Here is a 15,203-nt window from a genome sequence, read left to right as displayed (position 1 = left end):
AAATCTTTCAAGCCTAGCTGCTAGCAGTAAAATGTTGTGTCACTGTGACTTGTGACTCATCTTGGGTTCCCTATAAATGTAACCAGCCATCTCTGTGGGCCTCGGTGTAGAGTGTGTGTGTCTCAGCCAGTATGTTGTGTTGTTGCAGACAAGAGCAGCTCCAGGACTACAGTTAATCAGTAACTAAGATCTGTGCCTCTGTGAAGACTAAGAAAGCTGTTATGAGCACTCTGTGTATGCTCTTTAACCATGTTGTTTCTGAACAAGTTTATTTTCTTCAGTAACCTTTTATTCTGTTTATGAAGAAGACTCTGTGTTGATTAATTCACCACTGCGCGACAGAGTTACTACTCAAAAATGAGAGAAATTGCTACCGTATAATGAATGTAGAATGAAGAAGAGAGTAATTGCTGCATTACAATGTTTTTTGTATAGATTTCAAATCAATTACTAAAGATTTTGAAGAAATCATGTTTATCTGAATACAGAGGAATCAGCTTGGGTTGTTTTGTGACTGAGCAATTGAAAAAGCTACCAATCTGGCAATGGGCATGCCCCTATGACAGTCATTTTGTGACAGCATCCTAAAAAAATCAAATAAAAAAATCATGCTGTTCCAAATAAATACATCAGTCCCAAAAGATAATTAATAGCAGAAAATTTGAAAACAGACCAGCAAGTCCTCTTGCAAACAATAAGACTTGCAGCTAAATTAACCTGGACCAGAATTATAAACTTGATCATTAGTGAGTTCTTTATTAAAAATTTCTTCTTGCAAGCTGATCTCTATTGTTCAAGTCAGGCCTTAGCAAAATGACATAGCATTTAGGGGAAAAGATGCATCCCAGTAAACCAGCACTGGAGGCTAAAATGGAAAAGATCTCCACAGCTACCATATATTTGCCCTTAGTACTCAGGTAGGTAGGAACAAAAGACAACCACACACTGCAAAAAACCAACATGCTGAAGGTGATGAATTTGGCTTCATTAAAACTGTCTGGTAACTTCCTAGATAGGAAAGCTACAGTGAAACTAATAACAGCCAGGAAACACATAAACCCCAAGACACAGTAGAACAGGACACTGGACCTTTCATTGCATTGTAGTACAATTTCTTCAGTCATTGAGTACACATCAAAATCTGGGAAAGGGGGAGAGGTTGCTAGCCAAACAGTACAAATAGTACTTTGAATAAACGAGCAGGAAAGAACAATGAAGGCTGACAGTCTTTCCCCGACCCATTTCCTCATGATCGACCCTGGCTTTGTTGCCATAAAAGCGAGAACCACAATGGTGGTTTTGGCCAAAACACAAGAAACAGCCATTGAGAAAATGATGCCAAAAGCAGTTTGTTGAAGAAGACACTTCATTTTCTCAGGTCGACCAATAAATAGCAAAGTGCAAAGGAAGCAGAGCAGGAGGGAGACAAGAAGAGTATAGGTGAGGTCCCGGTTGTTGGCTTTGACAATGGGTGTGTCCCGGTGCTTAAGGAAGATCCCAAACACTAGAGCTGTGATGAAAGAAAAGAATACTGCAAATATAGCTAAAGTGATCCCCAAAGGTTCCTCATAAGACAGGAAGCTTATACGTTTTGGAATGCATGCATCCTTGTTGCGATTTGGAAACTGAGCTTCTGGACATTGAAAACAGTCATCCATATCTGTAAAAGTAAAACATGGTTCTCTGTACATATAAAACCCCTGGTAGATATAACACATTGTGTTCAGCTAAGTCCTACTCAGAGAAGACCTATTAAAAGTAATGAGCCTGAAGTAGTCATGTCTTCAACTGGTATACTCTGAGTAGGACTATTATTGAATGCTTCCCAGTACAGTTACATTTTCTGAATGGGAGCTGCAAGTCAGTATCTAAAAAAGACAATTGGACCCTTTTAATGTCATCCTGTTTGGAAGATATCATTGCCAGGGATGATATTAGTCCCAACCTAAACAACCTAACATTTCAGTTTTCAAATGCCATAAACCCAGAAGTAAATGCTTCAGTTTTTGAACATGCATTGGAAGTTGAACATGCCATGCAGCTTCTGTATTGAGTTTTATATATTGAGGCTTCCATATTGAGTTTTCATTTTCGAATGTTTCAGAACTCAAACGGTCTTCCAGAATGGATTACATTTAAAAACCGAGGTACCACTGTATTGTGTTTTCTGAACATCTCCCTTAGCTAGAGAAACTGTTTCTCAACTCTCACCTTAACAGAAAAAATAACTATCTTTCTTTATCTTTCTGAAATCTGCCCAAAGACTTGCTCCGACCATAACGCCATAAAGATGGAAATGAACATAACAACAGCTGGTTCCTTCAGATGGAGGATGAATGACTCCCTATTTAGAGACGAAGAGGTGTACAGAAAGGCCCAGAAAACTATCAAGGACTATTTTGAGATAAATCTGAAAACAGAGGTGGAGAAAAGAACAATTTGGGACGCAAGTAAAGCCGTCATGAGAGGATTCTTGATACAGCAGAATACCTTAAAAAAGAAAAGACAGAATGAAAAGAAAGATAAGATTTTGGAAAAAATAAAAGAAGGTGAAAAGAAATTGAGATCAAAGCCAAAGTCTCATGAAATCTTAAGAGAAATAAAGTTCTACCAGAGACAGTATATGGAATTGATGAATCAGGAGATAGAATGGAAAATAAAGCAAATGAGACAAAAGACATTTGAATTGGCAGATAAATGTGGGAAACTTCTGGCATGGCAACTGAAGAAGAGACAAAAGTTGAATACGGTTACAAGCTTAGAGGTTGAAGGAAAGAACATTTTTAGGCCAAATGAGATTAGAAACTGCTTTCAGAGTTATTTCAGGAAACTTTATGCACAAGGGCCGGTGCAGGAAAAAGAGATGGAAGAATTTCTTAAAAAATATGGATTACAAAAAATATCTGACCAAAGTAAAGTGATTTTAAACCAGAAAATAACTGAGCAAGAAATAGAGGGAGCCATTCAAAACATGAAACTGGGAAAATCTCCAGGACCAGATGGCTTGACTTCCAGATACTACAAAGCTTTGAAAGATTGGCTGATTCAACCGTTTAAGGAAGTCTGCAATGAAATTTTAGAGGGGAAGAAGGCACCTGAATCGTGGAAAGAAGCATATATTACACTTATACCAAAATCTGAGACTGAAAAGAACCAGATTAAGAACTACCGCCCTATATCATTGCTCAATGTGGATTACAAAATTTTTGCAGACATTTTAGCAAAAAGACTGAAGAGGGTTTTGGTGGGTGAGATTCATAAAGACCAGGCTGGCTTTCTCCCGGGAAGACATTTATCTGATAATGTTAGAAATATAATAGACATTATGGAGTTACTTGAGAACAATATTAACACTAAGGCAGTATTAATATTTGTGGACGCTGAGAAAGCCTTTGACAATATTTCTTGGAGTTTTATGAAAAAGAATCTCAAAGGAATGGGGGTAGGCCAAGGTTTTGAGAATGGTATAGGTGCAATCTATTCTGAACAAAAAGCAAAACTAATTGTAAATAACGTGGTTACTGAGGAAATTGCTATTGAAAAAGGGACACGACAGGGGTGCCCAATATCCCCACTACTTTTTATAACTGTTCTGGAGGTTTTATTAAATATGATTAGAGGGGACCAGCTGGTAAAAGGGATTCAGGTCAGAGCTAAACAATACAAGTTGAAAGCGTTTGCAGATGATTTAGTTTTAACTTTGCAAGAGCCAGACACTAGTACGAAAAAAGTTTTGGAGATAATACAAGCTTTTGGTCGAGTGGCAGGATTTAAGTTAAATAAACAAAAAACAAAGGTACTGGGAAAGAACTTAACAGTGGAGGAAAGAGAGAAGTTTCAGAGTGAAACTGGATTAATGGTAGCAAATAAGGTGAAATATCTAGGGGTTAATTTAACAACTAAGAATGTGAACTTATTTAAAGATAACTATGAGAAATGTTGGACAGAAATTAAGAAAGATTTGGAAATATGGTCAAATTTGAGACTTTCCTTGTTAGGCCAAATTGCTGTTATTAAGATGAATGTTTTGCCAAGAATGTTGTTTTTGTTTCAAGCATTGCAGATTGTGGACAGAATGGATTGTTTCAAGAAGTGGCAGAAAGATATATCGAGATTTGTCTGGCAGGGCAAAAAGCCCAGAATAAAATTTAAGATATTAACTGATGCAAAAGAAAGAGGGGGGTTTGCCCTGCCGGACTTAAAACTGTACTATGAAGCAGCAGCTTTTTGCTGGCTGAAAGATTGGCTACTTCTTGAGAACACAGATATTTTGGACTTAGAAGGGTTCAATAATAGGTTTGGTTGGCACGCATATATATGGTATGACAAGGTAAAAACACACAAAGGTTTCAAAAACCATATTGTTAGGAAAGCATTATACAATGTTTGGATTCGTTATAAAGATCTGCTGGAAAATAAAACCCCTAGGTGGCTGTCACCAATGGAGGCTAAGGAAGTCAAAAAACTTAATATGGAATCTAAATGGCCAAAATATTGGGAAATCATAGAACAAGAAGGAGGAAATGTGAAATTACAGAGTTATGAGAAACTGAAGTCTAAAGTAAGAGATTGGCTTCATTATTATCAGATAACTGAAGTATTTAAACAGGACAGGAAAATTGGCTTTCAGGTGGAAAAGTCAAAGTTAGAAACAGAATTGTTAGAACCCAATACTAAGAATTTGTCTAGAATGTACAATTTGCTGCTGAAATGGAATACACAGGATGAAACGGTTAAATCAGCCATGATTAAATGGGCACAGGACATTGGTCATGACATTATGTTTGCTGACTGGGAACAGTTATGGACCACCGGTATAAAATTTACGGCATGTAATGCCTTAAGAGAGAATATTATGAAAATGATTTATAGGTGGTACATGACCCCAGTCAAGCTTGCAAAAATCTATCATTTGCCCAATAATAAATGTTGGAAATGTAATGAAACTGAAGGTACTTTCTATCACCTTTGGTGGACGTGCCCAAGGATTAAGGCCTTCTGGGAAACGATATATAATGAAATTAAGAAGGTGCTTAAGTGTACCTTTCATAAAAAACCAGAGGCTTTTCTCCTGGGCATAGTTGGCCAATTGGTGTCAAAGAAAGATAGGACGTTCTTTATGTATGCTACAACAGCAGCAAGAGTTCTACTAGCAAAGTATTGGAAGACACAAGAACTACCCACACTGGAAGAGTGGCAGACGAAGGTGATTGATTACATGGGACTAGCAGAGATGACGAGCAGAATCCGTGACCAAGGGAAAGAGACGGTGGAAGAAGACTGGAAGAAATTTAAATTGTATCTTAAAAATTCCTGTAAAATTATTGAGTGTTAAAATGTCATGGGTAAAACATAGCAGATTTGCAGCGATAAATGAATAGTCAAGAGGAAAGAAAAGGGTTAAAGAAAGCAATTAATAAGTAATTCAGACCAGGGGTTGCTGATAAAATTTAAAACAGGGATGCAGAAAAGGGAGGCATGGGGAAGTCACTGAAATTGGGTATACGAAAAAATTCATGAAATTATACATGTTTATATGTTTGTTTGTGAGTGTTTGTTGTTTGTATTGTCTTATATTACATGTTGAAAAACCAATAAAAATTTTATTAAAAAAAACCAGAAAAAATAACTATCATCAAATATGTTACAAGTTAAACTGATTTTAATGACTGTGTTTCAATATAAATATGTGTCTCGTGTCTTCATTTCAGCCATAGGGTGGCAGAAAGCATTGTACATGACATTTATTACCCTTCTGGTTGGAGATCTTTGCTTCTGAACATGGAAGGCAATCATAGCAGCAAAATGGTTCCCCTTCCTTCTTGGCTCTCCTATAACCAGGTCGGCAATTGTCATTACACAGTGAATGGGGAAGTGCCTGTCCATAAATGAAAGAGGACAATATACTACAATTCAGAAAAATTAACTTTTATTAGTTAGTAGCTGACAGTTCAATCAACAATTAAGGAATATGAAGTTAAGAAACTGGCCAATGCCATAGTGGAATCATGATAGCATTTACAGAGGTCATTTTTTACGCAGTCACTGATCACAGTTAACATTGTGATCACATTTGATAACATTGTAGAACACTCCTTCAGACTGAGTCACTTCCGTAGTCCAACAATGTGCCAGCTTTTAAACACTGAGAAAATGATTGGACACACCCAAAATATTCTTGGATCCTACCTGATTAAACCTTGTGGGCCACATGATGATATCCTCTTGGATAGAGAACACATTTTCTGGAGGACCCAGAGAATAAGCATCCATCTTTCCAACTTTGACTCTCTGAAAGGACTGGTTTGGGAATACAATCCAATTCATAATATCAAAGCCGGCTACAATTTCACCATTTTGATCAAATGTAACCTTTTCACCTGCACTGTTGTTAAATGAGACACTTCTTAGAAAGTGTTGTAGCTAGATTGAGGGGAGGAACAAAGCAATTCATAAATATACACAAATGGATTCAACATGGCATCTTTCACACTGGAGGGCTGCGGTTCCATTTAAAAGCTGAATGCAGGTTAAATATATTAGCAGTAGTATTTGAAGCAGCAACAATAACACATATAAAATACTATTATAATTAAAGCTGGTGTGAAGTACAACTCCATCATATCTATCCATTCACCATGCTCACTAGGACTGAACATCACATGGACAAAACATCATGAAGGCACAACATTGGCTGTTCCTGACTTAAATCTTGGGGGGTAAAAAGCTCTAGGAGAAAGCATTTTCTAAACAGTTATAATGCATTCTCATTTATAATACCATTCCAGATATTACCTTATGCTGTTGTTGATTCAGAAACGTGTGCCTCTCCCTACTGGCCAATGTCATTTGTTTAAACTGGAATGACTGCATAGCATGCAGTGCATGAGCTATCGCATAGACTGCATTGTAAATGCTGTAACTGTGGCCAGTCATGCTCATTTGAAAAACAGATGTAGGAAGTGTGTCCAGATTCTCTGCCCCTGTGCAGATTTTCCTTTCCATCTCATCCACCACAAACTTGTGGAATGAACAGTTAAATGCCTCTTCCCAGAAGTCCTCAATGAAGCCATCTTCCTTTTCTGAAGGACTCTTCCTCTGAAGAAAGGTATGGAACCCCAACACCTCCTTTGAATGAGTAGTGAAGGATAGAGCGCCATGGATGAACTGTAGGCTCCAATTTCTTTGTAAGCGAAGCGATGTGAACTCCATCTGGGCTGTCATCACCCAAACTTTCGCTGCAGCTTGTATCGGTATTTCTTCAAATTCTGCAGCCTGAGGTATAATTCTCAATGTTATCATGTCCTGAATTTCTCCATGTATCACCACAACATTGGCAGTGCTTCGCATTGCAACAATGAATGATTCAAAGCCCTCCCTCACTGCATCCTCAAATTCATTTGAAAATTTAAGTTTGGGGAATCTTTCTATGAAGTCAAAGCATATCCCTCTTTCAGAAAAAATGGGAAGCACTTTTTCAACAAATTTCTCTGTATTCTCCTCATCCTGAGAAACCACTCCAATCCACATCCACCTGAAGTGCAGCAGTAAGTGGAGAATACCCATGAAATGATGTGTCCCATTTGGGAACATCCGGTGGAAGAAAAAAGCTTGAGTTTTCTCATTCATTACTGGAGCAGAGCCATATATGAACTAAGGGAAAAACGGGAGGGGTAGGAGGAAAGAGATAGTTCTCAAATAATCATTTAAGATTAAGAACCGAAGATATCACCAATCCAAGCAGCTCCTCAAACCAGATGGCAATCGGGGATAGTTATTGGGGTATCCTACACCTAACATGCTCAGTGAAGGCCATTATCTGAACCCCTTATCTGTGCACACTAAAAACCAGCTAAACCAAATGGACTGCAAGCCATAAGTCAAAACAGTGTGAAGTAGGTGAAAAAGGGAGAACTCAAAAGCCAACTAAAATTCCTGTTCAGCCCTGAATTGGCAAATGGCTAATCCCACACTACTCAATGGTGAGAGGGTGAGATGCTATTAAAAAGCAGAAGCAGGACTTGGGTGAGGGGCAGCCTATTGTAGGCAACCTCCTACTTTAAGCCTATTTACCACAACAGGCTGTATGATGGTGAGAAAATGCTCCTCTCCTCAGGAGAAGGCAATACAGGAGTTCCTCTTTCATAGGGGTGAGTAAACCTACCTGCAACTAAAGGTTGGGAGTGACAAAAATCAGGGGTCAGCAAACATTTCATCAGGGGGCCATTCCACTGTCCCGCAGACCTTGTGGCAGGCTGGATTATATTTTGGAGGGGGAAAATAGAACAAATTCCTATGCCCCACAAATAACCCAGAGATGCATTTTAAATAAAAGGGCACATTCCACTCATGTAAAAACATGCTGATTCCCGGACCGTCCATGGGCCGGATTTAGAAGGGCTGGATCCGGCCCCCGGGCCTTAGTCTGCCTACCCATGGAAAATATGCATACCACCATATGCGCCCTGCAATGTCCCTTCAAAATGTCTCATGAATCTTAAGGATTCTTTCCCTAGAGTTTGCCCTTACTTGAGGCATCTTGTACATACAGAGGATGGTTGCCATGTGGAGACAGACATTTGAGTTTGGTCCCCCAATAACTGCGACTGGAGTGTTCTCAGCATCACACTTGTAGTTGGGGATGAATCTGCCTCTCCTGGAGAGAAGTTCCATTGATGCCAGATAGGTCCATGTTTCACTGAACTGGGTATTATAGACATGGAAGCCCAAGGTGACATTGGGTAAGATCTGCCCATTTTCATTTATCTATTTTACAGCAAATGCCAAGGCCAGGATGTGCTGGTAGGTCTGAGGTAGAACACTGCAAGAAGGGTTACATGGTGCAAAATATTCATGATATTCAGATTAGGATGTTTATTATGTATATAGATATATAAAAGATAAGGTATAACACTAAAATGGCTTGTATTTATGCTTGCAGTCCACAAAGTATAAAGAAATATTAACTTCTCCACAATAGCAGAAAATGGTAATAATGTACTTAGTAATGCTAACCATTTATCATTCTTAGAAGTATTTACATTTATCATTCTCTTTATACAATAAAAAGTCTCAAAGTGACTTGACAAGGTAAAATGCAACACATAAAAGCAATTTAAAGCCATAGAAAATTAACTGTACAAAAGACATAAAATGCTCATCCAGCAACATATTAATAAGGGCAAGGCCTACTGACCCCACTAAAATATGAGCACAAGAATAGGAGGCAGCATTAATGATTGCAAAGGTCTATGTAAATGAAAGGGGACGCGGGTGGCGCTGTGGGTTAAAGCCTCAGTGCCTAGGACTTGCCGATCATCAGGTCAGCAGTTCAAATCCCCGCGGCGGGGTGCGCTCCCGTTGCTCGGTCCCAGCGCCTGCCAACCTAGCAGTTCGAAAGCACCCCTGGGTGCAAGTAGATAAATAGGGGGCGCTTACTAGCGGGAAGGTAAACGGCGTTTCCGTGTGCTGCACTGGCTCGCCAGATGCAGCTTGTCACGCTGGCCACGTGACCCGGAAGTGTCTGCGGACAGCGCTGGCTCCCGGCCTATAGAGTGAGATGAGCGCACAACCCTAGAGTCTGTCAAGACTGGCCCGTACGGGCAGGGGTACCTTTACCTTTTACCTTTATGTAAATGAAAAGACTGACAGGGATGACACTAGGTACATCTTCCTGGTGAGGGCATCCCACAGAAATGCAAATGCTGACTTCCCCGCTGCCAAGGTGGGAGTCGGGAGCAGCTCAGCAATAACTCACAAGTTGTCAGTGAAGTTAAGTCTTTATTCAAAGAAACAAAACAGCTCAGGCCTAGTGCTCACAGTAACTCTTCCCAGTAGGCCTTGTCCAAATGAGGCAGTTGTAAGGACTGGTGGTCCCTGCCTTCCCAATGCTCTCCAAGACTCCTCCTCCCCTTCCTTCCTTCCTTCCTTCCTTCCTTCCTTCCTTCCTTCCTTCCTTCCCAAGCAATCTCAAGCTCCTATTTCTCATCTCTTATTGCTGTTCCCTCCTCATACCTTTTCCAGTTCTGGGAGACCAGGAGGGAGAGGAACTGGTCACAGGAGGGGGAGACCCTCTGGCTTCTTCAGCAGCCCACCTGATCTCTGTCTCTTGGTTCCTCTCCTCTCCAGCTTCCACTTCTACCCCTGATTCTGGACTGCTCTCTACCACGGCATCTTCGTGCTCACTAAACCCTGTTACCTCTTCCGTTTCCTACACCTCCTCCTCCCAGTCTGCTCCCTCTTCTCCCTCTGACCACTCATTGTTGCCCCACCACCAGTCTCCTAGCTCTGAGCCTTCTTCGCCTGGAGGTTCCCTTGGGGATTCCCCAGCTGGTACCTCCCCCAGCCAGTGAATGACATTTGCCCTCTCAGATACAGGATATCTTGCCAGGTACAGGCAAGATACATATAATACTTAAACTAAACTATGGATGCACAGCTGCTGGTGAGCTATTTGCTTCTTTCCTGCTCCAGCTATTGCTATGCTGCTGAGAGTGAAATCATGATCTGGACAGGTGTGGCTTCTTTCTGAACCTGCCTGGTAGTTTAAGAGAAACAAAGAGCAATCCCTACCATTCATAGCTCAATTGGGAGCAACCCAAGTTCAGAAGTAAAGCAAAGCCAGGCTATTACTTAGCTCCCAGCATTGTGGCAGCAGCAGGAATAAAATAGGACTAAAGCCACAGTCCCATCCAGACAAAATTTCAGTTTACACGAGGGGTCAGCAAACTTTTTCAGTAGGGGGCCAGTCCACTGTCCCTCAGACCTTGGGGGGGGCTAGACTATATATTTTTTTTGGGGGGATGAATGAACTCCTATGCCCCACGAATAACCCAGAGATGCATTTTAAATAAAAGGACACATTCTACTCATGTAAAAACATGTTGATTCCCGGACTGTCCACGGGCTGGATTGAGAAGGCGATTGGGCCAGATCCAGCCCCGGGCCTTAGTTTGCCTACCCATGGTTTACACAGTAAACAGCCAGATGCCTATGGGAATTGTTCTAGAACCCACCATTTCAGTAGCATGTACTATCACACTGTACATTCACATTTAAACCATAGTTTGATTTAACCATGGTTTTAAATGATTATCCAATAATGTTGCAGAAGGAACTGCCAACTGAGTGTGCATTCCCAAGCAATTGTTACAAATATCCTGGTATTTAGAGTTTTGTGTTGGAGAACAAAGGGAATGAATGACTAAGTGACACAACCAAGCCATAGGTTTTAAATATCACTTTGTAATATGTCAAAACCAGCCTGGAAAAAGTAATGCAAATAGGAGACTATGTTGCAATTGTTCCTATTCAATAGAGTGGGGAAAGCTATAAAACCAATAAACCCTTTAAGGATGGATACAACTCCTCACAGGAAGGAACCAAGAACATATCTCCCCCCCCCCAAAAAAAAAAACCACAACAAATTCAGAACAATAGGAAGAAAAAGTATAGTAGCAGTAAGCAATAAAATGAACGATGCAAAGATGGGGAATATATTGATTACAGTTTCAAATTGTTTTAAAACCCAGTTACATACATACGCTCATCAGAAAGTTTCTGAGATGGATGAATTTTAAAGCTGATGCTGTTTGATAATATAAAAACCTGAGATGTAATGCCAGCAATTATGAGATCTCCTGATTGATAATATTGGTGAAGAATAGGAAGAGGGTCTAAGATGGAGCACAGAGCAATAGAAGCCTTGCACATAGCCTGTGGCAGCAACGCTAATACCAAGATAACAAATAGTACCATCTTGCAGAAAGCCTTCATTTTTCAAAAAAAATCATTGTTTTCCATACTGTTGTTAGAGGGACCACGATTAGCAAAGCTGCAGTGGGATGACTGCTCATTCAGCAGATGTAAAGTCAGAAATATTAAACGTAAAGAATCACTGTTTAGACTGACAGAGTTCTGTTAACCTACAGGCTCTGAATAGAATATATTAGCAACAGGTTTTAGTAGCAATTTTTTCTCTTCATAGTTTTGCATGTAGGTACTGAAACTCCCTAGGGATGGGGAGAATGTATTGAAGTTATTATTATGGTTAATTGGACAATTACACGAGAGATCACCACCTACTATTAGTTCTTGGTTCTTGACAATATTGCAGACGAAAAACAAAAGATGTTTATCACACCTGAGCTAAACTTGTCTTGGTAATTCTTAGTGAAAGAGCAAGAAAATAACAATGAACTACAGAGTATTGCACATGCATGAACATGTATGTGTCAGGTTCCAGATAACCGGCCTTAAATAAAATGTGTCAGAAGCTATTAAAAATGGCTGGATAAAGTTTTGCATACATTCCAAAATGGGGCCAATTTCTCAAAACTCATATCAAAAATTGCCTATGGAAGATCAGATGGTTTTTCATCTGGCCCTGAATTGTAAAAGATTCCCCTTCCCGCTCTATTCTATGAAATTAAATGCATCTGTTATATGAGGGCATTCTTGGTTTTCTCTATTTGTTGTTATTTGTGGGACTGGATGAAGGGTAATTAGACTGCATGGTTAGCCTGCTCAGCTTGGTTTGGTGATCTGGGATCTCTGTGTAAAACTTAGAATAATAGAATCATAGAGTTGGAAGGAACCAACAAGGGTAATCTACTCCAACTTTATTTCAAAGGCTTGTTTTCCCTCCTCCTGGGATAGCCAGAGCAGTAGCAATGCTAATAAATGGGTTTTAGATCTTGTATTAATATAAACCAGCTTAATTTACACAGGCTTACTTTTAGCCAGCTGTTTTGCCAATTAACTCTGCAGGTTCTTTAAAGGATCTTTGGTAGTCAGTATGAGGGAAAATAGGGACGCGGGTGGACCTGTGGTCTAAATCACAGAGCCTAGGGTTTGCTGATCAGAAGGTCGGTGGTTCAAATCCCTGTGACGGGGTGAGCTTCCGTTGTTCAGTCCCAGCTTCTGCCCACCTAGCAGTTGAAATGCATGTCAAAGTGCAAGTAGATAAATAGGTACCGCTCCGGCGGGAAGGTAAACAGCGTTTCCGTGCACTGCTCTGGTTCACCAGAAGGAGGTTAGTCATGGCTACATGACCTGGAAGCTGTCTGCGGACAAACACTGGCTCTCTTGGCCATTAAAGTGAGATGAGTGCGCAACCCCAGAGTTGTTCACGACTGGACCTAATGGCCAGGTGTACCTTTACCTTTTATTAAAATATATTTTCATTTGAACAAAATAGGAAAACCTCCTCAAATAGCAATCAACCTCCCCCCCCCTCAAACAGGAAAACCACTGCAGCCAATCTTACAGCCAAATTCATCAAATACAGTTGTTGTTGTTTTAAAGTTGTAAAGCAGGGATAGGCCACATAACCTTCAGACAACCTCCTGGGAGCCAAATGGCAGTTGTGGACAGGGCCAAGGGCAAAAGTGGGAAGAACTATTTATAGCTTGTCTAGGAGACCACTGTAAGAAAATTAAAACCCTAACTGGACTCTAAGAAACACATGTAAAGTAACGAAGATTATGGATAATTTGGAAAAATGAAAATTGTGGAGAATGTACTGATATGTAGTTTTAGATTCTGTTTTAAGGACCCATGTAGGAGATGGGGGGGGGGAGTCACGAGATTCAGAGAATCTCACAAAATGATTATACAAACTGTTTGAATGATAAAAATAAATAAATAAATTTTCAAAAAAGTGGGAAGAGCTGCAAATCTAAATTTTACTTTTCTACAGAACTGTGGTTTATACACATGCTCATGCAACCCTTTCTTTCCTCTATCTAGAAATCTGAGAAGCATTATTAGACCTCAAGGACACACTGCAACCTAACCAAAAAAGTCAAGGAGGGTTAAGCAGGTCACTGAGTGGTGTGTGGCAGGACACAGGAATAGTCTGGGCAGAGATCCACAAGGCAGGTAAAGAATCCTGGAGGATTGTTTTGGTCCCCAAACTGATGTTCCACATCACAGTTATATATGATTCTTTACTGGGAATAAAAACAGTACATAACACCTCAGCATGACAGTGACATGTTGATTCTTCAATTCTTTCTTCTTATCAGTTTCTCTTTGCTGTTCAACTCTGGCCTCAGCAAAATAACAAAGCATTTAGGGAAAAAGATACAGCCCAGTAATCCAAAACTAGAGGACAAGATGGAGAAGACCTCCACTGCCACCATATATTTCCCCTTGGTACTCAGGTAGGTTGGAATAAAGGACAACCAAACACTGCAGAAGACCAACATGCTGAAGGTGATGAACTTGGCTTCATTAAAACTGTCGGGTAACTTCCTAGCCAGAAAAGCCACAGTGAAGCTGACAATGGCCAGGAAACCCATGAATCCCAGGGCACAGCAAAACATTATAGTTGAAGCTTCGTTACATTTTAGTACAATTTCTTCAGTCATTGAGTGCATGTCAAAATCTGGGAATGGGGGAGAAGTTATCAGCCAAATCACACAAATACCAGCCTGAATAAGGGAGCAGCAAAAGACAATGCAGCTAGATAGTCTATTGCCTACCCATTTCCTCATCCTAGACCCTGGCTTGCTGGCCGTGAATGCTACAACCACAATGGTGGTTTTGGCCAATATGCAAGAAACTGCCACTGAGAAGATCATGGCAAAAGCAGTTTGTTGAAGGAGGCACGTTAGCTGTACAGGCTGGCCAATGAACAACAAAGCAGAAGAGAAAGCGAGCAAGAGGGAGATGAGGAGAGCATAGGTGAGGTTTCTGTTGTTGGCCTTGACTATGGGAGTATCCCTGTACTTAATGAAGATTTGAAGCACCAAAGCTGTGATGAAAGAAAAGGTGAGATCAAGAGTAGTCAAACTGCTCCCCAGAGCTTCTTCATAAGACAAGAAGGTTATTTGTTTCGGAAGGCATCCATTCTGGTAAATGTTTGAATACTGGTCTCCAGGGCATTCAAAACAGTCATCCATGTCTGAAAAAGAAAATGTTGTTTTCTATACAAGTAAGTGCTATCTGGCCCACCCAGCAAACTTTGGCTTAAAAAGTAAATGACATACTTCTCAATGGTAATATCAGACAGTATATAATCCACCTCCATACACTGTACACATTATGGAAATTAAGTTCTGGTGTGCACCTAAGAAATAGTAACATAGCTACATAGCATAAAATAAATCTCCTACCCGTCTGGTTTGAGATCTTCTCTTCTGGACATGGGAGGCAATCATAGCAGCAAGATGGCTGCCCTTCCTTCTTGGTTCTACTAT

At 40.3% G+C, this 15,203-nt stretch overlaps 2 protein-coding genes across 2 annotated transcripts; both read right to left on the bottom strand.

Annotated features, from left to right (window-relative positions):
- Positions 1-758: 758 nt before the first annotated feature.
- On the bottom strand, positions 759-7,629 carry LOC128399011 (vomeronasal type-2 receptor 26-like). Its single transcript, XM_053360270.1, has 4 exons — positions 6,796-7,629; positions 6,190-6,423; positions 5,752-5,878; positions 759-1,660 (listed from the first exon to the last, which is right to left on the bottom strand). The coding sequence occupies exons 1-4, from the start codon at positions 7,627-7,629 to the stop codon at positions 759-761; spliced, it is 2,097 nt and encodes a 698-aa protein (XP_053216245.1).
- A 6,377-nt stretch (positions 7,630-14,006) lies between these two features.
- LOC128399010 (vomeronasal type-2 receptor 26-like) lies at positions 14,007-14,906 on the bottom strand. Its single transcript, XM_053360268.1, has one exon. The coding sequence runs from the start codon at positions 14,904-14,906 to the stop codon at positions 14,007-14,009; it is 900 nt and encodes a 299-aa protein (XP_053216243.1).
- Positions 14,907-15,203: the final 297 nt, after the last annotated feature.

Source organism: Podarcis raffonei, chromosome 13 (genome assembly GCF_027172205.1).
Source record: "Podarcis raffonei isolate rPodRaf1 chromosome 13, rPodRaf1.pri, whole genome shotgun sequence".
Lineage (NCBI taxonomy): Eukaryota > Metazoa > Chordata > Lepidosauria > Squamata > Lacertidae > Podarcis > Podarcis raffonei.
Note: the sequence above shows the minus strand (reverse complement) of the source record. Positions and strands in the feature narration are given on the sequence as shown.

Coding starts and splice junctions, on each gene's coding strand:
- LOC128399010 (XM_053360268.1), bottom strand. CDS start 14,906: ATGGATGACTGTTTTGAATGCCCTGGAGACCAGTATTCAAACATTTAC.
- LOC128399011 (XM_053360270.1), bottom strand. CDS start 7,629: ATGAATGAGAAAACTCAAGCTTTTTTCTTCCACCGGATGTTCCCAAAT. Junction 6,424..6,795: donor TGAATCAACAACAGCATAAG/GTAATATCTGGA, acceptor CCCTCAATCTAG/CTACAACACTTTCTAAGAAG. Junction 5,879..6,189: donor GGCCCACAAGGTTTAATCAG/GTAGGATCCAAG, acceptor ATTTATGGACAG/GCACTTCCCCATTCACTGTG.